General features: G+C 42.9%; 1 protein-coding gene across 1 annotated transcript in view; it reads right to left on the bottom strand.

The window, feature by feature from the left end:
• SV2C (synaptic vesicle glycoprotein 2C) overlaps nt 1-24,045 on the bottom strand; it is a gene marked incomplete at both ends in the record, with an annotated part of 160,975 nt that overhangs the window by 6,935 nt on the left and 129,995 nt on the right. Inside the window, 6 exons of the mRNA XM_080696350.1 lie at nt 12,111-12,270; nt 12,726-12,929; nt 15,958-16,091; nt 18,924-19,088; nt 22,654-22,742; nt 23,175-23,285. Coding sequence (XP_080552476.1) covers nt 12,111-12,270; nt 12,726-12,929; nt 15,958-16,091; nt 18,924-19,088; nt 22,654-22,742; nt 23,175-23,285 — 863 coding nt within the window. The remainder of the gene's footprint in view (nt 1-12,110; nt 12,271-12,725; nt 12,930-15,957; nt 16,092-18,923; nt 19,089-22,653; nt 22,743-23,174; nt 23,286-24,045) is intronic.

The following is a 24,045-nucleotide window of genomic DNA, read 5'->3' as shown; positions in this document are numbered from 1 at the left end:
TTGCATATTTTAATTGATTTGGGTTTACTGGTATACACTAAAAGAAATTATAGAAGCAAAAAACATCCTCTCTACCCATCCAATGAATACTTTTCATTTCTGAATTCCCTTTTGTGTGCTTCTAGTCACATAAATCACCACAAATCAGAGCATTTATACAATTCCGCTTTCTGCCTTTTTTTTTTTTTTTTTTGGTGGTACTGGGGGTCCTGGAAACCCTTCTACCTCCAGGCTACTCTCCCAGACCTATTTTAATATTTTTTAAAATTTGGAAGCAGGCTCTCCTAAATCAGCGAGGCTGGCTTCGAACCAGCGCGATCCTCCTGTCTCCGCCTCGCAAGCAAGGGGATTACACGCGTGTGCCACCACGCCCGGCTGCTTTCTGCCTTTTAAGAATAATTCACACAACTGTTTGTCCCTTATTGTTTGTCTTTGAATGTTTTATTTACTATATACCCATTATTTCTGGAACTATATCATTGGCTAATGATTTAGTCAAATTAAGATTTGCAGACTTGGGGTAACATCAGTGATGCTGTGGTTAACACTCCCACAAATGTGACTGCTGTCGTCTACTTGTATTTGTTAAGAAATATCAGGCAGTACAAAATATCCAGGAATACGTGTTTACTCTGTGGCACAAGGGAAACCGAGAGCTCCGTGGGGTGCTGCACCTGAGAGAGAAGAGAGGGAGCCCCACCCCACGGCATGGCTCCCCGCCCTGCTCTCCTCAGCAATCTGCCCACTCTGCTCTTCCCAGCTCAGACCTTCATTCATCCCCCCCTAACCTGAGTCACCTCCTGTCTCTCTCTCTCAGTTGCTCTGATTTAGAACTCCTCTCATCTCATGCCGCCATCCCCACGCCCCTCCTGCAGACACCTGATATCTCCTGGTCTGGCATCTCTTCTCAGGACTAGCGCACTTTGAGCAAGGGTCACTATGCCTGTGACACTGGCTCAAAAAAGGCTGGAATGAAGAAATTTCCTGAGATCTTCCAAAAATGTTGGAGGTAGACCTTGACAATTGACTTTTTAATGGGCACTAGGCTGGGTTATATTTACTGATGCTAGAATATCATCTTGTTTAAGGAAAAATAATTCCATCAGAAAAGGCTGAATTCAATTGCTTTCTGATCTTTAAAGCAGGTAGTATCCTTCTTAGCGAGGGCCAGTCCCCCACTGCAGTCCCCTCCACTACAGGCAGGCCTCCCTTACTCACACACAGGTGGAGAAGAAAAGTCCTGCCAGTTGGGGGCCACAAGGCATCTCTGGGCCCAAAGCAGCCCTCCTATGTCTTCCTCCCAATCCCTTTTCCATCAAGGGGTTTCTTATTTCTTGTTCCCATTGAAATAAAATATTCACAGGTAATAATGGGAGTCTTTGTGTCTTAACATTTATCTGATAAACCTAGCTAGGAAGTCAGGACTGAGCCAGGGTAAATAATGATAGGGTAAATTACACAGAATGACAGAACACCAGGGGGCAGCTGGAAGTTCATCTCAGGCCAAGGTCCATGAACTCGACTATTTAAATTAGCTTTTGTTGTTGTTGTTGTTGTTGTTGCTGCTGTGACTAGAGTACCTGACCAACACGACTTAGAGGAAGAAAGGTTAACTTGGCTCACAGTTTCAGAGGTCAGTCCATGGTGAGCCAGCTCCAAGGCAGAAATTCTGGGTAGTAGGGCCTCAGGACATGGCAGAGGGGGAAAAGTGCTCTTAGCTCATGGTGGTCAGGAGGGAGAGAGACAGAGAGAAGAAAGAGTGGACCAGGGACAGATACTGATTCCAAGGCCATAGCTGCTTCCATCAACTGTGCCGTACTCCTGAACCGAACTGCATTTCCTAACATATGAGCTTTTCTGGGGAATATTTAAAATCCAAACCATAACAATGGCTGTGCATTCCAATGACCAGGCAAGCTTCTTAAGAATAGATCTCAGACCTGTATCCTCATCTGAAAATACAGTAAGAAGATTGAACAGAGTGGAGTTAAATGATGTTTTCTAAAGCACTCAGCACACACCTTTGAGTTCACATATAAGAAAACTAGGGCAGGAAGGTAAAAGGACTGATCCAATTTATCCAGCTACTTTAGGGCAGGACCCACTGCTGAATTCCGGTGTCCTCACTCCTACAACAGTGTTCCTTCCTCCACACTGCTGATGTAGTGGGGGGAGAGGAAGAGGAGGTTCTTCTCATAGAAGAAGAGGAGAGGGAGCTGACAAGCAAAGGACCAGGAGGTCACAGGCCATGAGGGAAGAACTGGGAGGGGGATGCAGAAGAGAGTAGGGACAGAAGCAGAGGCCAGGCCTTCCTCCCTCATCACTGGCCTTAGTTGCTTACTTTGGAAGTAGAGATACTAAACCCCAGACAGGGAGGAGAAACATATTTCATAACAACTAAATTAATATATATATATATATATATATATATATATATATATATATATATTGGTGGTACTGGGGATGGAACCCAGAGGCTTTTCCACCTCTGGACTATACTCCCAGACCTATTTTATATTTTATTTGGAAACAGGGTCTCACTAAGTTGCTGAGAGCCTCACTAAGTAGCCGAGGCTGGCTTCCAACCTGCGCGATCCTCCTGTCTCAGCCTCCCAAGCACGGGGATTACAAGCGTGCACCACCACGCCCGGCTTAAAATATTTTTAATTTATTTACCCGGAGTAATGGCAGTATATAAAAAAGGTCAGCTGAGCATGGAGGCACACGCTTGTAATCCCAGTACTTGGGAGGCTGAGATAGGAGGATCACAGGTTCATGGCCAGCCTTAGCAGCTTAGTGAGGCCCTCCGCAATTTAGTGAGACTCTGATTCCAAATAAAAAATATAAAATAGGTCTGGAGGTGTAGCTTAGAGGTAGAAGGCCCCTAGGTTCCCCCAGTATCACTCACACGTGCGCGTGTACACACACACACACACACACACACACACACACACACACACAGACCAAGTCCTACTCTAAAGAAGCTAACATTCCGGTGGGTGACAGTAAACACACAACCTAATATCCTATGATCATGTGTTTTGGGTGGTGAGTTGTCTTAAAAGTACATTGGTATAAGCAATATGATAGAAAAATTGTCTGTATTATATAACCATAGAATTTAAAGCACATTCATCAGGAATCAACAGGATAGAGATTGTTACTTTGCACTTTAAAGTTTATTTGAGAAATTGCCATGAGAAAGTTCTTAATGACCTTGGAGGTGATACTGGTGATGAGTGGGGTTCAGAACTCAAAGCTGACTAGAAAGAATGCTCTGTCCTTAACATGTCCTTGACAGATGCACACCCCCTGAGCTCAGCAAGCTCATGCCGGAGACATGGCTCTCTTGGTGTAGACTCTAATTCTAGAGTCCACATGCACCCCATGCTTGAAGGAGAACTCTGCTGCCTGATGGGCCCACACGTCTGCTGGTCCTGCTGTCAACTACATCATTATGTCCATGACGCTTTCGATCTATGGCTTGTTTATTACCAAGGTCAGAGGACTTGGTGGACTATCCAGTGGACTTCCCTGGAGCTCAGGGATAGACTGTATGACTATTTTGTGTCTGTTTTTGCATCTGTCAAGATTTTCTCCCATTGTAGTATATTACACCCACCCGGGTGCCATGCCCAGCTGGCAGCGAGGCTGTGGGGAAATGGGGCATCTATTCCCCATTTCCTCACCTTCTACTTCTATCTGCTGGAGACCAAAAGGATCTGACATTTGATGAATGGCTAAAGGGAAAAATACATAAAATGATAATGAAGCACAAAGGGAAAAATAAAGTATAAATATGTAATAAATATAAACCTACATATCATAAAATATACAAACAAAACTTATACATATATAACATACTATGGCATATATAGAAAAATCAAACGGTAAAGTGATATGTGCAGAGGTGTGTTATATATGTTGGTTGAAAAGGATAACTGGAGGATTTAACTATGACATGAGAGATTTCTTCATGTCAAAAACTCAAAGAAAAAAAGAAAAAAAGTGAGATCTTTATGAGCACAGATGAACATATTCAAGCTGGGCACTCTGGCTCAAATCCCAACACTTGGGAGGTTGAGACAAGAGGATCACAGGCTCGCAGCCAGCTCCAGCTGCTTAGTGAGTGAGGCCTTCCACAACTTAGTGAGACCTTGTTTCAAAATAAAGAATAAAAACTAGGGCTAGGGTGTCACTTGGAGGTAGAATGTCCCTGGGTTCGATCCCCATTTCCATCAAAAAAGGAAAAAAAGAATGTATTTTAAAAATGATAGAAATTTTCACTATGGAAAAAAATAGCAGATAACGGAGGTGAAGAAGAGAATTCTAGAGGTAGAAAGGACTTGAGATGCCATTTATTCCATTTCCCTTATTCTCATCTCAAACGATTGAGGCACAGCACTGCTGAGTGGTCCCCCGAGGACACACAGCTGGTCCGAAAGAGTCAGGATTACAAACTGGGAGGAAATAGGCGACCTTCCCTGTCAAACCAGCACAGTCCTGAGGGGAGGGGCTTAACTTGGTTAATTCTGGGCAGATGTTTTGATTTCAGCTCATCAAGGAAAAGAACAATCCCACCACGGCGCGGGTCAACAATAGCAGCTGCCCAGGACTAGCAGGTGTGAACAATCAGTTTTACTTTAAAATCCTTTCTGAGGTCATGTCTGAACAGCGCAGCCATGACGGTGAAGGAAGGAGGCCAGTGGCCTGCAGAAGGCAGGAGGATTTCCGTGAGATAGACCTGCTGGTGGGGAGGGTGTGGAGCCAGAGGTGGCTGGCTGCCTCGCTCTCCATTTGTGTGGCTCCTTGCCAGGAGCTCCATGGAGGGATAAAAATGGCCACCAGGGAGTAAGGACCCAGGAAGTGTGAGCAGTGTGACTTCACCACGGCCACAGGGTGGCAGTAGAAAGTCACTGCCTGAACACAGGATGCACAGGCCCAAACCTGAGCATCAGTGAGCCAGAGCCACCTGGCCTACGCCAGGTGGGCCATGCGTATGACCTTTGGGAAGTTTACAGTTACGACCAAGATGAAAAAGAGGGGATGTTGAATAGTGGAAGAACCCAGTTCAACCTAACATTACACTTTTTTGTTCTAAATATCTCAAGACAAGGGAGATGTTTTATTTGTATTTCCCAGTTAGGGTTTGTATTTATTTATTTATTTATTTATTTTGGTGGTACTAGGGGTGGAACCCAGAGGCTTTCTACCTCCGGGCTATACTCCCAGACCTATTTTATATTTTATTTGGAAACAGGGTCTCACTAAGTTGCTGAGAGCCTCACTAAGTAGCTGAGGCTGGCTTCGAACCTGCGCGATCCTCCTGTCTCAGCCTCCCAAGCGCTGGGATTACAAGCGTGCGCCACCACACCCGGCGCAGTTAGGGTTTTAGAGGTGGGAAAAGGACCTCTGATCAGCCCTGACTAAACCAAAATAATGGGATGTCTTCTGTTGGCATCTCATCTCCCCGTACCACTTGTAAAAAAGGCTGGAAGTAATTTGCTGGTGGCAGGGCTTGGATGTGGAGAAATGATGGAAAAAAGAAACTCTCTGGGCCAGTGTGTTAGATGGCTGGCGCTTCTTTTCAGATTTTTGGTAAGCTGGGAAATCCATTCTTTCTCAGGTGCATTTATATTTACCATGTATTAGAAGAATCTCACACAATCCATTGCTCATTATCTCCATTACATATAAGGCCACCAACTTTTATTTTATTTTTTAAACAAGAGAGGGGGCTAATGTACCTAGGGCTGATGTTGAAATTATCAAAGTATTATCCAACACCTCAGATATTCGATAATACCCTACACTTCAAAGGCCCATCACCTTGGGCAGCCACTTGCCACCCCTATCCTGCCACTTCATGCCACTGATCCCTAAAGAGCCACAGGCATTCCTTGCTCCTTTAGGAATTACCTGAGAATTAAGAATTCGTCCAAGGGTGAAGGGTACTGCTTGTACCACTGTCTCAGGCATTGTGGCTGATGCTCTGGGGCACTGGGAAGCTGGCATTATCAAGAACCAAAGCTATTCTCATAGAGTTGGGAAGAAGGTTTAGGATAGAGATGGAGGTGGCTGGCCAAAATAAGTGCATGAATAGAGAGTCACCGTCCTCTTCTACAATGTCCACTGTCCTTAGTTCTGACTTCTTACCTTAGCCAAGGCCCAGGCTGGCCCTAGAGTTTGCAGAAAATTCCAACTTGCATAGCTGTACCTTCATGTCAAGCTCCATTTTTTCAGATCCTGACATCTTATTACTTCAACCACTTGCTTACAGGCTGTCTTCTGGTTCGCTATTCACCTGAAATGAGATTCTAGCCCACTGAACCTTTTTCTCCTAGCCTAGCATCCTAGCCCTGCTCCTTGTCCTTTCCTAGTCCAAATCTGTGGCCACGCTGAATCTTCTTGAGGATTCTCCCCTGGACTCAATATCTTGCCTTCTTTGACACATTACTCCTATGTGGGCCTTTGTTTTCTGTCTCTTTTGACTTGTGCTGTCCCAAGTGTCTCTAACTTATTGCCCGGTTTGGCATCTTGTCACCAGCCTAGTGTTCAGGAGAGTCATGACACTGAGTGCAAAAGAACAAAGGGACAGCTGGTTGTCTCTGAACATGCATATGCATACACTACTCAACTGTCCCTATGGTCCTCCAATCTTTACAGCTAAAGCCACTTATCTCTGACCTGCAGATTCAACCAGCCAGCTCAGAAGGCAACTGAACCCCAAGGGCTCAGGCTTGAGAGGGGGAAGGCTTGGTGGCTCAGCATCAAAACTGGGTCTGTTCAGCTGACACCTTGAGTGTGAGTTCTGGCCGTGGTCTTGGCCTTGATGCCAGTGAGCAGGTGCCTGTCTGTCCTCTAGTGCCAGTGATTTTAGTTTCTGCCTTAACCTCCAGTGCTAGCAAAAAAACAACCCTTCCTTCTTTTCTTCTCTCCCTCACTCCTTCCTTCCTTCCTCCCTTCCTTCCTTCTTTTCTACTCTCCCTCCCTTTCTTCTTTTCTTCTTTCCTAGAGATTGAACCCAGGACCTTGCACATACTAGGCAAGTACTAAGCTCCATCCTCAGGACCTTTATATTTAATATTTAAAAAATTTTAAAACAGGTTCTTGCTAAATTGCACAGGCTGGTCTCAAACTTGCAATCCTCTTGCCTCAGCCTCCTTGATAGCTGGGATTATAGACATGCAATACCAGGCCAGGCCTTAGAGATTAATTCTGTTTTTTTTTTTTTTAAATTTGAACTAAAATCTATCTTTCTTGCTTGCTTGCTTGCTTGCTTGCTTTCTGCAGGTCTGGGGATAGAACCCAGAGGCATTTGAGCTCCAAGCTACACCCCCTTCCCTATTTTTTATTCTTCATTTTGAAACAGGGTCTCACTGAGTTGCAGAGGGCCTCACTAAGTAACTGAGGCTGTCCACGAACCACGATCCTCTGGTCTCAGCCTCCCGAATGCTGGGATTACAAGCGTGCACCACCACGCCCGGCTTTAAAATTTAATTTTGAAAAGTTGTTGCATATAATTATACACATAATGAGGTTCAACATGATAGAATTATACACGCACACAACCCTTGGTGTATTTCCCTCTGGAAGCCATCCCGCTCCCTTGCCCTCCCTGAAACTTCATATATGAACCTAGCCTTATTGCAACTACTTCCTTCATTAAGTCTCCCCTTTCCCCTCTCCCTCACAATCCTTTCTCACTGCTCTACTCATACATCCCCTCTGCTTCCCAAGTTCTGAAGTCCCTCTTGCTTCCCAAGTTCTCTATAGCTTCCGCATGTGAGTGAAAACAGATGGCCCTTTACTCTCTAAGACTGGCTGATCTCACTTAACACGATATTCTTCAGTTCTATCCATTTTTCTGCAAATGACATAATTTTGTTCTTTACGACTGAGTGAAATTCCACTGCATTGTATATACCATAGTTTTAGAGTTTAGTTTTAAGATAAAAGCCAGTTCTTCTTTTATATAGAAGTCTGGTTATGTCATTCCTCTTCCCCAAATCCTACAATGGGGCTCATGTCTCTCAGTATGAAGACAGGAGTGTCCACGCTGCCCCCCACTCTTGTTCGGCTCCACTGTGCTCGTTCTGGCAGCTGGTCCCTTCTGCTCCACCTCGGGGCATCTGCACTTGTGGTCACTTCTGCTGTGAAAGCTCTCTACCCAAGTATTCTCCTGGGTTTCTACTCAAGTGTCACTTTTACAGGTCCTACATCTCCAAAGACATCTATTTGCAATTACAACCCTTCCTACCTCAATATTTTCTATAGCTCTATGTAGCTTTATTCCCCCCAGAGCACTCTGTACCGTCTGATGTATTCCACTTCACTTATCTAATCCTTTACTGTCTTCCCTAAAGTAGAATGTAGGCTCCATCAAGGCCAGGCTTTCTCTCTGTTCACTGCTGTGTCCCAATGCCTAGAACAATCCCTGACACATGATACCCAATCCATAAGCATCTGCTGAATGACTTAGTGAATAGACTCTATTCCCAGGCATCTTTCTGGAATCTAAAAATATAAATATTCAAATGCCTCCTGGACAGTGCTACGTTGACATGAAAATTCAACATATCCCAAAAGGAACTCGTTATTTTTCTGACCCCAGCCCGAACCCACCATTCTTCCGGTGTCCCATCTCAATACAGTCCCAACCATCCTCTCAATTGTGCAAGCAGAAGCAGAATCCTCTGCCAATCTTGTCCTCACCCAACAGCTAATCAAGCACCAGGTTCTGTTGACTTTATCCCTACAAATTCAGACATGTCCAATGCTTACTTCTCCCTTTTCCCATCTACACCCCACCTTCAGGGTCCTAATGAGCCCTAGGCTTTCTTTCTTGTCACCAGAGTGAACTCTCCAACCCATGTCTTATCTTTTTTTTCTCCCTATAAGGGCACGGTTCCCAAGTCTCTTTAGCTATTCCCAGTGATGACAATAACTAGGGACCCTTTTGCATCAACTCCCTTTCCTCCCTCTCAGCCAAAATGTACTCTCCTCCAACTCCTGCAGCTTTTCATTTGGGGGCTGGAGGGGGTGAAGATCTGTCATCCACACCTAGAAAAAGAGGCAAGGGAAGAGGCCTTGGAGGCGGGGAGAGAGAGCACTCCTGAGTATCTAGAGCTGAAAATTAGCAACCTCAGACAAAGATAGAAAGTGGCTTGGCCGGTGGCTTGCGGGGAGGCCTACAGCAGGTGGGCCAGGAGGAAAAGAAACCAGAGGGCTGATAGAGCAGGCGCGGGGAGCCAGAGGGGAGGGTGTCAGGGGAGGAAACGTTCCCAGGCTCAGGGAGCAGGTGCACAGGGCAGTAAAGGGGAAGATGGACCATGTCTCTTCCCTCTCTGCTCCACCTCCTAGCCCTGCAGAGCTGCAGCCTCCTCTATGCAGAGCCAAGCTGTCATGACTAGTTTTTGTGGTTGTTGTTGTTGTTATTGTTGTGTGTGTATGTGTGTGTGTATGTGTGTGTGTTTTTCTTAACTTTAATTCTTTTTCTTCCAGACCTTTTCAGGTGGTATTTGCTCTGCCTGAAATGTTCTTTCTGTCTCTTTGCCTGGCCATCGCCTACTATTCTTCAGGTCTGTTTAGATGTTACTTTTTCCAAGAAATCCGCTGTTAACCTGTCTTTAAGCTCTGGAGAGGAAAGATCACAAGTGGCTTATCAAGTCTTTGCCTGTTTAATCCCATCCTGATGTCTGCTTCTCAGAGGACCTGAGCTAACATAAGCCGCCACTTCTGTTTTACCTCACTTGATGTTTAAGCTTTTGGACAACAGAATCATAACAGGTTTCTATTTCTCCGAGGAGGGACCTACCCAATCTCAGAGCTTTCTCTTTTTCTTTTTTTTTTTTTTCTTGCTTCCCCAACCCCTGCTCCAGTACCAGGGATTGAATTCATGGGTGCTCTATCACCAAGCTACATGACCAGCCCTTTTGATTTATTTTTTATTTTGAGGCCGGGTCCTGCTAAGTTACCCAGGCTAGTCTCAAACCTGTGATTCTCCTTTTTATCCTTTCCAACTTCTGGAATTACAGGCCATCATGCCTAGTGAGCTTTTCCCTTTTTGAGTCAGTGTTTTTATTATTATTTTTTTTGTCACAGAATACTCATTCTTCCAGTGGATTTCACCTAAAATAGCATTAAACTCACAATGTAAACAAAAAGAAAGGTGGCTCTCTGACAGTCTTGCTTTAATATGAAGGGGTCTATTTTATTTGATTTTTGGTGGTACTAGGGATTGAACCCAGGGGTATCCTATCTCTGAGCTATACCCCCAGTTATGTTTTATTTTTTATTTTGAAACAGGATTTTTACCAAGTTGCTGAGGTCTTCCCTAAGTTGCTGAGGATGACCTCCAACCTGTGCTCCTCCTGTCTCAGCCTCCTAAGTACTAGGATTAAAGGTGTGTACAATTATAACCAGCTGACGGGGTTTATTTTATTTTTATTTTTTGGTGGTACTGTGGTTCCTGGAAACCCTTCTACCTCTGGGCTACACTCTAAGATCCATTTGATATTTTTATTTGGAAACAGGGTCTCTTAAACCAGCGCAGCTGGCTTCGAACCTGCGTGATCCTCCTGTCTCTGCCTCCCAAGCATAGGGATTACAAGAGTGCGCCACCACGCCCGGCTCGAGGGGGTTTATTTTAAATGCAGAGTTTAGTCTACATCTATGGGGGCCTTGTTTCTAATGTGAGAGGCTGATGCAAGAAAGCTAAGAGAAAGCTATAGACTCTTGCTTTTGGCAGCACCTCCATTCCAAGGCCTATGTCATCCACCTCTGAGTGCTTATAAAAGACAAAGAATAAACATGTTGAATGAATAAAGGAGATGCAGTACGTGGTTTTTTCCAGAGCCTATTACATATGTAATAGAGGGTTCACAGAGGATCTGAATTAGAATATTTCACAAGCAGCCATTCAGGGTTTTTGAGTTTCAGATGTTTGATAGGCAGATGGTTACAGGGGTACCAAATGGATTCCCATAAGCCCAGGAAAAGATACTCCTGAGTAAGAAATATAAGTTAGAGCCTGAACATGCAGAGGATGTGCCCCAACGGTGGGAAATAAACCAAGGGAATTAAACTGGATGGGGTCTCAGGATGCAGGAGCAAATCAGTATCTCAAACGTCTTCATGTTGTCCTGGTGGGGGGAACCCTCCTCCTTCGCTTAAGAAATCTGTAGAATACTTGAGCACAGAGGGCTTCCATGGCAACAAGGCAGAAGAGTTGTATGAGAAATAGAAGGTAGTAGCAAGAAACATTTATTCTAGCTCATGTCAAATGGTATATTAGGGCTTGTATTGTTTTAATTACTCAGCTGCTAAAGCTCTACCCCAAGGCTCTACCTTCTAGCCCTTTCTGATATGAGGTACAGTCTCTGTCTCTCCATTATGGAACTTGATGAGTAGTTTTCTTCCAATGACAATCCTTTTTTTTTTTTTTTTTTGTAACTAAAAATGTGTTGGGCTTTCCTCCAACAGACTGGGAAGGTCAAGAGACGCCCTCTAGAGACCTCTTTGTGGTTGCTTAATGCATGCAGGTACCTGCAAATGCAAGGTAAGCACCTTGCAAGACTGATCAGCCACTAGAAATGTGGGCAAGACAGGCTGTTACATCCTTAGCCACTGCTTCACTATAGCACCCTCATACTGTCTGTCCACAGAGGGAGTCATGGACACAATTAAATGGCTCCAATGTCCTATGACTTCCTGCTAAAAACTATAGTCTCTCTTTATTTATTTATTTTTTTTATCTTTGTGGTGCTGGGCATTGAACCCAGGGGCATTCTACCTTGAGCCACACCTCCAGCCTGATTTTTTATTTTTTATTTTGAGACAGGGAAGGCCTCACTAAGTAGCTGAGGCTGGCTGCAAATCGTGATCCTCCCGTCTCAGTTTCCCAAGTACCGGGATTATAAGCATGCGCCACCACACCTGGCTCTTTACATATTTTCTTTTAAAGAACCTACATGTTCACAAGCTAGATATTCTTTAGATTTTTACTTTCTTGGGGAGGCAACATTTTGGCTTGTTTTTTCATGATTTTTTTTCTTAGTGGTCCTATGGAACTCAGAGCACCTCTATTCCAAAGCCCCATTTTAACATACCTCCGGTCCGTGGGGTATAGTTCCACAGTGACCACATCAAGAGAGTTCCAGGCTGAGATGGTCAATCCATTGTAGAGACACAGCATACCTATCATCATGGATTCACTGGTGCCAAACCAAAGGAAGAAGCAGCTGATCCCTGAAAGCACCATAGAGCCACCTGCCAACCAGAAAGACAAAGGCTGGGTGTTTCTTGTCATCTCAGTAGTACAAGGACCCTTAGGTCTTTGAGCTCTTTTAGGAAAACAATTCCATGTGAAGCTGCAGATTGGGCTCCATAAAGCTCAAGTACAAGTGTGTTCTCCTGTATGAAAGGTCATTGCTCTGCCTCCTGTACACAGCAAGTATGAAATGAACATCATCCATTACTCAGTTACTTAAGTGTAAAAATATACATTAGTTACACATAATTAGTTTCTCAGTCTGTTAACTCATGAAAACTGCCCAAATGGAATGTAATTAGACATAATTCTCACTACAATTTAGTCCTAATGAAAGGTCTCAGGGATTTCTCCTTCGGGGATGCAAATCTCCAAGGGGCAGAAAGCACAGGAGACAGACTCCCTCCAGGTTATGGGGCCAGCTCTTTTCTTTGGCATGAAGCTGAGCACACACCTAGCATGGTTAAGCGTCCGATTCTGTCCATCAGGAGGGCAGACACGATGTTCCCTGGCAACACCGCCAATGTCCCCAAGAAGTTGACAAAATAAATCCAGTAAGCACTATAGTCATCATCGAAGGTGATCTGGCATCCCGTCTTGTTGTGAAAAAATGAGCAGTTTTGAAATTCACTGTCAATGAATTTATATGGCTCAAAATCTGTAGAAACAACAACATAGTCAATTCATCAAGTTCTTACCAGATATAAGGAACAGGTATATGCCAGTATCAGAAGCCTGTAGAAAATTAGAAAAAGAATCAGGGCCTGGGTTGACTTGACTTTTTGTGTCCTTTCCTAGAAAGAGCATGGAAAATAGTCTGGGACCTCATGTGACAAAGTAGCAGAAGGGAAGAATACCTTTGTTGAATAAAACAATTAAGTTAAAGGGTCTGGTTATCTTCTGATTTCCTGTGGTTGGTCATTGCTAATCAATTACTTGCTTACTCCTTTACAATATTACTTTGTTCTAATTATTGTGTTACATAAAGGCTACCACTTTGTGCTGATAGCTTCCATACCACACTTATAAAAACCAATTTGTTTAAGATGTGCATGGATTAATCTGGGCGTGCTGGCGCACACTTGTAATCCCTGCACTTGGGAGGCTGAGACAGGAGGATCCCACAGGTTCAAAGCCAGCCTCAGCTACTTAGTGAGGCTCTCAGCAACTTAGTGAGATCCTGTTTCCAAATAAAATATAGAAAATAGGTCTGGGAGTATAGCCCGGAGGTAGAAGCCCTCTGGTTCCACCCCCAGTGCCACAAAAAACAAACAAATAAATAAATAAATAAATAAATAAAATGTGCATGGATTGACCTTATCATTTTCATTTTATGGGACATGGAGGTAGAGAAGAAGTGGGATTGGGATCGTCACTGGGTCCTTGAGGCTGGTTTTGACATTGAAGGAAGATCTGTGTAGATGAATCTGATAAAGAATGGAGAGTCAGCCTCGTTTATAAGTCCCTAGCAATTGCTGCTAGTGAATTTTTTCTTGAACTTGGATCTATTCAAGAAGGTTACAGAAGATGGTGGGTGCTGCTAAAAGTTTGTGAAAATCAAAACTCTTATTTTGCTGATTGAAATCTGAAAAGGGAGGGGCTGGTCTTTTGAGGTTGAATGGGTTAGAAGACAGTCTTATTTGTTTATTTAATTATTTGGCAATAGGGATTGAACCCAGAGGCCTTTTGCCTCTGAGCTATATGCTCAGCCCTATTTTATTTTTTATTTTAAAATATGGTTTCACTAACTTGCTGAAACTGGCCTGGAACCTGAGATCCTCCTGTTTCAGTGTCCCAAGTACTGCCTTTACAGGAGTGTGCAGATACTTTGGGCCAGCCCTGTTTAAAAAACAATGGCACTGGCCCCACTCTCATTTGAAGAGAGCAGAGCTGGCTCCCACCTAAACCTCAAAAAGGCGGGGCTGAGGCTCCTGGCAGTGCCACGCTGCTATTCTGGACTCATGGTATAACAACCATGAATGGGGGTGGGAATGCACAGGCTCTGAAATCAGAAAAATCTGGCTTTGAACATCAGCTGTTACTAGTTCTATGACAGTGGCTAAGTTATTTAGTTATTTCTAGCCTCAGCAATTGTGAAAACTAAGTGAGATAATGAATCCCTGAGACCTAGACTAGGAAACAGGGTCTAGTAGAGACTCGATCCATGTTTGGCTCCCTTCTTTTTTTTTTTTTTTTGGTGATTTTTCAGACTCCATTATATAACAATATATATGCATAATATGTGAATATATAAACTGCTATTTTGCTAATTGAGATCTGAAAAAAAAAACGGGCCAGTTATTGAGGTTGAATGGGTTATAAGACAGTGACAGAAAGCCTCATTTATATATTTAATTATTTGGCATAATATATATATATATATATATATATATATATATATATATTGTATGTTGGTATTAGAAAATTGCTCTGGTATTAATTTCCCAAATGTAAACAGTAGTCAGAGTGTGGGTGCTGCGTAGGCCTCAGGTAGGGAAGGGAAGCAGCTGTTACCCTGCCTCTCTCTGCCCTTTGTTCTAATGACTAACCTATAGTAAGAATGTAAAGGAAATTAAGTCCTTTAATCTTGAAAGCCCTAGAGACAATTGAAGCTTTTAGCTCTAAAAGTATGTAGAGGCAATCAGTGCCTCTGTTTATCTCCTCTCCTCTGTGACCCGCCTGGGTATAGGAAAGGTAAACTCTGTGGGCTGCTTCAAAGCACCCACAGTTGATGAGCAACCAGTACAGCCTGATACAATAGACGTGGGAGCCAGGTAGATATTGGCCCCTGCTCTTAGTAAGTGCACTGTCTGGAGGCAAAGAGGCATCACCTGGCAAAAAAATAAGTTACTAACCTATTGCCTTGGTAACCCTGATAGGAACATACCAATACAAAATCTATTTAAAGCCTGGGGATGGAGAAGGGGTCAGAGTTCCATTTGGGGGCTCTCCAGCATGCCCCGGGCATGCTGCTTTTCTTCTCTTCCTTTTCTATTTCCTACTAATTTTGTAATCAAGTCTTGTTGAAGCTGCACTAAGCTATTAGTTTTAGATTCCCTATTCAACAAATTTTAATTGAATTGAGGAAAAAGAACCTACAGTGCCACTACAACTGTATCACTCTGTGTGTGTGTGTGTTTGTGTGTGTGTGTGTGTGTGTGTGTGCATGCGCATGCTTGCGTACTGGAGTTTGAACCCAGAGCACTGAGCATGTGAGGCAAGCACTCGACCTACAGCCCCACCTCCCAGCCTCCATTCTATAGATTGAGCAAAAATACAATATCTGATTCAACACAGCCACACGTCCATCTCTGTTGAATATGGAGTTAAGACATGCTCACTTAAGCCAACACCAGATTTTGAAACTAGGATTCTCAAAACAAATACACTACAGGTTAATTATTTGCCAAAGTGTTTTTTTTTTTTTTTTTTTTTTTTTTTTTTTTTTTTTTTGCCAGCATCGAACTTATCCAAGCCCCAGTTACTTACTTGAAATCTGACAAAGAAGAACAATTGAGGTTTACCTTTGATTCAATCTGATTCAGGGAATTTGTTTAGTTATACTTTAATCTCCACTTCCCACATTAATCTCTGGCCACACTGACATATGGCTATCACATTTCTGCCCAGAGCCAGGACCCTCTGAAGAGGCCTCAGCTGGGGGTAGTGCTGACAGACACACCTACCTGTATTGTCAAAAACAGTGTCGATAAAAGTGCAGTTCTTGAAGTAGGTGTTCACCGAAGTCACATCCTCAAAGGTGCAGGACTTAAACACTGAATCTTTAAAAGTTACTGATTTGAACTTGACCCCTAGGAATCTGTCCGACACAACACAAATTCAGGTCAGTGATGTGTACCCCTCAGAATTCAAAGCTAAGTCAAACAGGTTGAGGATGTGATGCCCCACTGTAGACTTTCTTCATTATAAAGAGCACAGTCTTCTGGGTTTTCTAAGCTTTCTGCTCTTTTCCTCTTTGCCTCCTGCATCCCGTCTTTTCACTGTCTCATGGCTCAATATCACTTCCCACCAGAGAAGCAATGGCTCTGGCTCACCTTGCTTCCTGCAGTGTTGGCAAATGGTTTTGTGGGTGTGCAATTAAAGACAGAGCTTGAGGATTACCCGTGGATATTAATTTTTAAACCTATCTTCTTGTCTCTTCACATAGGCCTTTATTTGAAAATTCTTTATTTGGGGCAAATGGCTCTAAATTGAGAACATATTTCTCCCTGAGACTTTTTAAAAAATGGTGTAATGATGGTGCCCAGCCTTGCTTAAGCTCAAGCTTGGCAAGTACTCTACCACTGAGCTACATCCCTACACCCCTTGAACTCTGAACTGAGGTTTTTCTGAGCTGATAACTTCAGGCTTTTTCATTCTAATGTAGGGACCTCCAATTATCCTAAAGAAGGGTCAGACAATTCTGCTTGATTTGCATGAGAAAGACTGCTTCTGAGTCAGAAAACACTAGGTTTCCTCATTTCCAGAAGTATTCCCACAGCCAACAGATATTTCCTGAGCAAAAATAGAAAAGCTCTGTTTATTTTTGGAAGAATGATGAAACCTGCTCAGGTGTATTTTGGAGCATTATAAAAGGGAATTCTAGGCGGTGAAGATGGTAATAGTCATAATAGCCATGAAGTCTTAGAAAAGTCTAAGCTTAGCCATTGATAAGGATTTCCAGCCAGCACAAATAACTATTCATCATTGTATCTTGGTACTTTATTAAGAGACTATAAATGCAAATCCTTAGCCAGTCACTGAGAAAACTTGCTTGTTCGCCTAGGAAGGAGTTAATATACTAATACCACTCTTATTAGGTACAGAAAGGGATTAATTTTTCTAGGTGAGTAAGCTGACTTGAAAGAAATTCACTAACTCTTGAGTACTTTCAAAACTATTCTTACTGTAATGTTTGACTGCGTTTGTGAATTCAAAATGTATAATGGCCTCACAAACCAACCAGCCTAAGAAGATGACCTTGTTGCAAACTCCACTTCAAGGGCCAGGAGTAAAACCATGGAAATTCACCAGAAGAGGCCAGAAAATGACACATTTTTAGAAGATTATTTATTTTTAAAAAATGAGATCAAATTTGGAAAAGGGAAGTTTTTATTTTTGCAATACAAAACTGAACCCAAGGCCTCAAACCTACTAGGCAAGTGCTCTACCACCGAGTTACATACCCAGTCCATTTTATTTGATTGTTTCATTTTGAAACAAGGTCTTGCTAAGTTGTCCAGGCCAGCCTCAAACTTGGGATTCCCCCTGCCTCATCCTCCCAAGTAGCAGAAATTATAGGCATATGCCACTATCCCTGGCCCAGCTAAGAACCTTGACAGTTGTTACTAAAATTATGACTGCCTGAGACACAACCATATTTTATAAATTTCTAGCAGAGTAAGAAGACTTTCTTAATAAATGAAGTGAAATTTTCACCCTAGAATTACAGAACATTTGATACTAAGGTTTCTGCAAAATCCAGGCGCAGATTCAAGCCAGCAGTTGAGGGGGAGATCGAAGCTAATGGATATGACCTTAGTTATCCTCAGGCCTCTCACAGCATTGCTAAATAGGTTGATAGCTTCCTAGCTGGTACCTCTTCTTTACATTACACATGGCACAAGCATCCTTCAGAATCCTTTTTCATCTTTCCAAACTGGTTTTAGCCGGGAGGGGGGGAACTCTGTTCTGTTATTTTAGACCATTTTTAAAATTGAGACAGTTCCTAAGAATGATGTAAGCTCTCATGAACTTACACAGCAATTACTTGCTCAGACAACATATAAATGGGCATAAGTACACTCTTCATTCATTTCTCTGTCTGAAATAATGAAGATAAACCACCTGCCTGTCCACTTCTCTCTCCTGACATCAAGAGGAGTTCCAGATCCCATGCTCAAGAGTACCCTTGCTAATACCTTCAGTGCTTTTAAAGCCCTTAAACAGGGGAATAATTTCTGTTCTCTAATTGAAACTCTTCTTGATAAAGTTAAACTCCAATTCTTGATTTAGCACAGTGGAGAATGGAGTAATTGTGAAAAGTGGTCTCTTTCTCAGGAATGGAAGAACCTAAAATTACATTTCATATTTCTTTCTGAGTTAAATAAGTTATCACTTATCTTATTTTCTCTTATGCTTCATTCTTTTTTCCTTAACTTAGTCTTATGTTTTCCAGGGTCTTTATAATTTTTTCGTATTGGTCCATTCTATTATTTAATAAATGTGAGGCAACTTGGATTCTGAAGTAGTTTTGTGTTTGTTTGTTTGTTTGTTTGTTTTGGTACTGGGGATTGAACCTAGTGCATTCTACCTCTGAGCTATACCCCCAGCTCTTTTTTTTTGTTTTGAAACAGGGTCTCATTAGGTTGCTGAGAGTCTTGCTAAATTGTTGAGGCTGGTCTTGAACCTACAATCCTCCCATATCAGCCTCCCATGTACTAAGATTATAGGTGTGCATCACTATGCCTGGCTTCCAAAGTAGTTTTAAGTAACTCATATATATGTATCTTTGGTCTGAAAATGGCTACATGTACAAACTAAAAAATCAAAACCTAAAAGAACAAAACTGTAGGTTTCAATGCAGTGAACACTAATAAGAAATCAGTGTTGTGAATAAACAACAAATTAAATAATTTCAAAATTTCTAGACCTGCCATTGTCGTATTCCATTCCAGTATGAATCTGATTTTCCATTGTAAAGTTAATGCTGAAATTTGCATATTTATCTTTTTGCACATTTCTAGTTAGCAAAGCATATTCATCAGACTGAAGATGTTTAATGACATCAGGGAACCAAACGGACAATCCATAGTACCTACAAAGACAAAGAAACATGAGTTTGTAAAGGCACTGGCACACCAAAGGCAATGTATTCCTCCCAGACATTATCAGAGTAGCTGTGGTTTTTAGAGCAGCACTTCCAGTTATGACTGGGTCCCTGTAACATTAAATGAACCATCCACATTAACTGGTGTGCTTCCTTTTAACCCAAGATTAATCTGCAAAAATGAAGCTAGAGAGATGGCTAGGAGTTAGCTGGAGAATCCCAAGTATATAATTCCCAAACCCTTCCTTTGGGAAGAGATGTGCAGAAAAAATCCCATCCTCTATTCACACATAGTGCTATGGTCGGTCTGAATGTCTCACCATCCCCTCAAATGCCAAATGTGTCTTGAATCCCAATGAATTTAACCGGTGTTAAAAGGTGGGGCCTTTCTCAGGTGATGAGCCGCTAGGGCACATGAATAAGATTAGTAAAAATAAAAGATGTGCAGAGGAGCTTCCTCCCTCTCTTTTGCACCTTCTGTCTGTCTCTTCTGTTATGGGAGGACACAGACTTTGTCCCTACTGGAGGATAAGGCAACAGAGCACCATCTTGGAGGCAGAGCTCAGGCCCCCACCAGACATCAAACCTCCTGGCACCTTTATCTTGGATTTTATAGCCTCCAGAAATGTGAGATAGATTTCTCTGATTCGTATGTTACCCAGCTTGTATTATTTTGTTAAAGCAGCAAATGGACTAAGACATATGGTATTTTGGCCCCAGTGAGAAACCTCATCTCTCAGGCTGATGACATAACCTCCCGAGATCCTCAAAGTCCAAAGCTCTTACAGAATGAGCTCTTTTACTAATGGAGAATCTTTGTGATACTGCCAGCCTAGGGTTGAGCCCCATATCCCAAGGTGGTTCAAGATCCCGGAAAGGAACATACAGGTTACTATCTGAAGATCCTGGTTACTTCCAATTTTCCCCTCCAGTCTTCTAATGTGTTATTCCAATGGCTGGGTCATGCTTCTATTGCCCAGTCCGGTGGTCATTAACCACATGCTGCTTATAAGCAGCTGAAATGTAGCTAACCCAAATTGAGATGTGCTATAAACACAAAAGGCCACAGGATTTTGAAGACATGAATGAAAGAATGTAAAATCAGTCATGAACAATTTTCATATTGATTATATGTTGAAATGACACCTCTTTGGATATATGAATTGAATAAAATCTAGTGTTAAAAGTAATTTCACTTGTTTTCATGTGTGTTTGTTTGTGTGTGTGTATCAGAAAATTAAAAATGACAGATGTGGTTCACATTGTATTTCTATTGGACAACGCCATATAGTAGCTCCCAAAGTGAGATCCCTGAACCAGTCCCATGAGCCTGGCCCCATCCCCACCTGATGACTGAAAGACTCCGGGGTAGAGTGTTCCAGGTGATTGTTGTGATACACAGACTTAGGAACCATGACCCTAGCTTATCTCCAGTGACACTTAGCTGCACAGGGGAAGACACGGTTATGGGCACAGCTTTTCCAGGCATACCAAGTTTGAGTCCTGGCCTTGCCTTGCCACCTTCATGAACTTAGACCAGTTAGCTAAGCCTCTGTTGTCCTTCATCTATGACTGAACCTATGGTGTTTCCACTTCCCTCCTGGGTGATTGCTCAGATTATATGGGATGCAAAGTATCTAGTACACCAAGAGTGTTCAAAAGACAGTATGAATCATTTTTATTATTGTCACAGGATTCCTGAAACTTCTGTGCCTCGGGATCCTATAAATTCTGACCCCTGCTCTTCACAGACCCTGAATCAATGATGCCAGTAGTCTGAAGGTAGTCAATGAATAAGAACTGTCTCAGGGACACAACATCTATGCATTGTTCTCTGATTGTATGTACAGGGCAAAACTTGAAAATGGCAACCAGGAGGGAAAGCACATTACTCTGGGAAGTTCAGCACCACCCATGTGGAAGAATTTCAGCAGATTTTTCATGTATTCAGCAAACATTTGCTGAACGTCCACTAAATGTTAGGCACTATTGAGATTTTAGGGATAATAAAAGCCCAATAATTGTAAAGCTTAAAATTGGGTCAATAATGAATAAGTTAACAACAATAACAACAACAACAACAACAACAGCAACAACACTAGATAATGTCTGCCATAGAGCCTTTTATGTTTTGAGTAAGATTTCTCTCCTGCTTATCTTGTCTACTTTATACCTAATTCAGTGCTTAGCACACAGTAGGCACATAATGTATGTTACATATTAGGTGCTCTCCTTCCTAGATTAATGGATTTTCTAGAAATTACATGAGAATTATTTTATGTATTCTACACCCACCTTCTTACCTTAAAAATACAAGGACCTGAATCACACAGCTACCCAAGTCACTGGCAGAAAGGACCTCTAGGACCCCTGGCCTCAGACATCTTCCTTTTCCTACGTTCACCTCACTCAGCACTGGAAGGAGCTGTCGTCTTTAATCACTTGCTTGTTTTAATTTACAGTTGTTAAGAGATGGAAGTTGCAGTGTGAATATTGTGTTCTACCAGGCCCCAAGATCCTACTGACCTGAGAGCGTAGGGTATCATCTAATTGCTTTACTCTAAACAATAAATTAAATAGTATTTACACATATACATTCTAAAGTGGAAATGTCAACTGTCAGCAAATAAACCCCTGAATTTTCCTATCTCCGTCTTTCTTACAACACCTACAGGACAGTTTTGTTCATTTGGCAACAGCTATTTACTAAGCTCTTAGTATGTGTGGGGATATATATCAGTGGATGAGGTAGTTTAAAACTCTTGTCTTTGTGGAGATGCCAGAGAGGGAAGCCAAAGCCTTATTTTTTATACAGAATAAAGAAGCTTTTTGTGTCGTAGAAGATGGAAAGGTCCATGGGGGAATAATAAGGAGGGAATAGGGGGTGTAGAATGGTTACAAGTTGAAAAGAGAGAGAGAGAGGGAGGGAGGGAGGGAGAGAGGGGGGGAGAGAGAGAGAGAGAGAGAGAGAGAGAGAGAGAGAGAGAGAGAGAGAGAGAGGGAGAAGAGGAGAGGAGAGGAGAGGAGAGGAGAGGAGAGGAGAGGAGAGGAGAGGAGAGGAGAGGAGAGGAGAGGAGAGGAGGAAAGAAAGGTACTTAGGGACAATGTCACTGAATACGTAACATCTGAGGGAAGACTTGAAGAGGGTAAAAACGAGGAAGGCAGCTTCCTGGTGGGAGTGTACCAGGCAGAGGCCATGAAGCTTGAGGTGGTGAGGGTCTGGTGAACACAGAAGAGCAGAGAGGCTGATGTGTCTGAGGTTGAGCAGAGGTGGGGAAGATGGCAGACAGTCATAGGAATGAATCACTCAGGATTTTATCAGACTTCCCAAATTCTATTGGTCTTGCTAGTCTAGCTTTAAGACAAGATAAATAAAACAATTGGCTTGTAACAACCATAACTGTCAGCAAAATATAAGCTCGAAAAAAGAAACCCAACAAAACACTTTTCTGGCAGGTTAGCAGTATGAAGCTGTGTAAGAAAAGAAAGTAGTGTGGGAGTTACAATGCGACATTTAATGATTTCACTCACCGAAAACTTAAATATCACTTACCCAAAGGACAGGGTGAACCAAACGATCGTAAGCTTTATCGTGTTTTCCCTGACTGGGTAGTTGAAACATCTCATAAAAGTCAACCAAATCTGTGAAACATTAGAGAGTTCATTTTCTTATGCAGTTACTTAGTCAACCCTACTCTTCCACCCCTTCTGTTGAATTATTTTAAAAAGCTAAGTTTTCACTGGGCTGAAGTCATTTCAACTTGAAATTTAAGTGCTTAAGACTATAGAGAACCAGATCCTGGAACTTTTACTTTCCAGCTTCCTGGAGGCCAATGGACTCCATGGTGGCTGGTCACTGCCCCGGCTCCAGCCCTGACACCTGCCTTCCCAAGACAGCACACAGTGGCTGGCCCCTGATCCCAAAGGGTCCAGCTGCCTGGTCCTGGTCCTAGGGTGAGGTGCCCTGGGCAGGCTGGAAGTGCTGCACTCATGGGACAGGGCATGCAGCCCCTCTTCTGACTCTCCCCCATGCAAGAAGCCGACAGGCAGGCTGGCACAGAATCCGGTACTTACTCCGTACAGTTCTGTGCGGACCCGAACGAAGCACCTCCTGTACCATGTTCCTGTATCACTCTCGATTTCAATCAGTTCATCTATCTGCTTAGGGGTTTTGATTTTGTTCACCTGCAGAGAGCAACAGAGTGCAAGGGCTGAGTTCTCCTCTCCGAAGTTGCTGAGTTTAGGCTCATGACTCCTTTATAAAAGAGCAAAACCCGACTCTAGTGAAAAGTAAGAGGTACTAGGAAATCACTCCGTACAGATGCAGGACCACTGTCTACAGTCAGCAGCGAAAAGACCTGAAGAAAGAATGAAGGGCAGGGAAGGGCACCGAGGAATGGGGGAAGAGCAGCTAGGAAGAGGATGCTAGGAAACCAAATGCCCTTCTCTCATTCATTCCTCACGGACACACATAAACAGAGAAAATACTCAGACTAGCTACTGAAGCTGGAGTTTTTTTGGGCTGAGTTGACTATACACATCATTTTTGGAACAGACCTAATTGATGAATTAGGCCCCTAACCATAGTTCTTAAAGTTGTCCCATCACTCTTTGATTCACAGAGTAGAATATTAGTAGTATCACTAAGGTCCTTTCTTCCTCTGCCCACAAGGGGCTGGACAGCAAATCCCCGCAGGCAGCCACGGGGCAAGGAGAAGGGAGTGTTTACATCATGAGCATCAACGCTGCTGCTTCAGACACTGAGGGCGATGAGCAGTGGAGAGGCAGCATCAAAAGCCCACTCCAGGTAGCCTCCTTTAGCTTAGGAAAAGAGCCCCAAGACGGGTAGAGCAATGTTTTCAACACAGAATGGATCCTGAAAAGAGGAAACTGGAAGACAACTCCTTCTTGGACCTGGTTACCGACATTTGCCTGTTTCTGATCC

This window comes from Muscardinus avellanarius (assembly GCF_963383645.1).
Source record: "Muscardinus avellanarius genome assembly, chromosome: 1".
Lineage (NCBI taxonomy): Eukaryota > Metazoa > Chordata > Mammalia > Rodentia > Gliridae > Muscardinus > Muscardinus avellanarius.
Note: the sequence above shows the minus strand (reverse complement) of the source record. Positions and strands in the feature narration are given on the sequence as shown.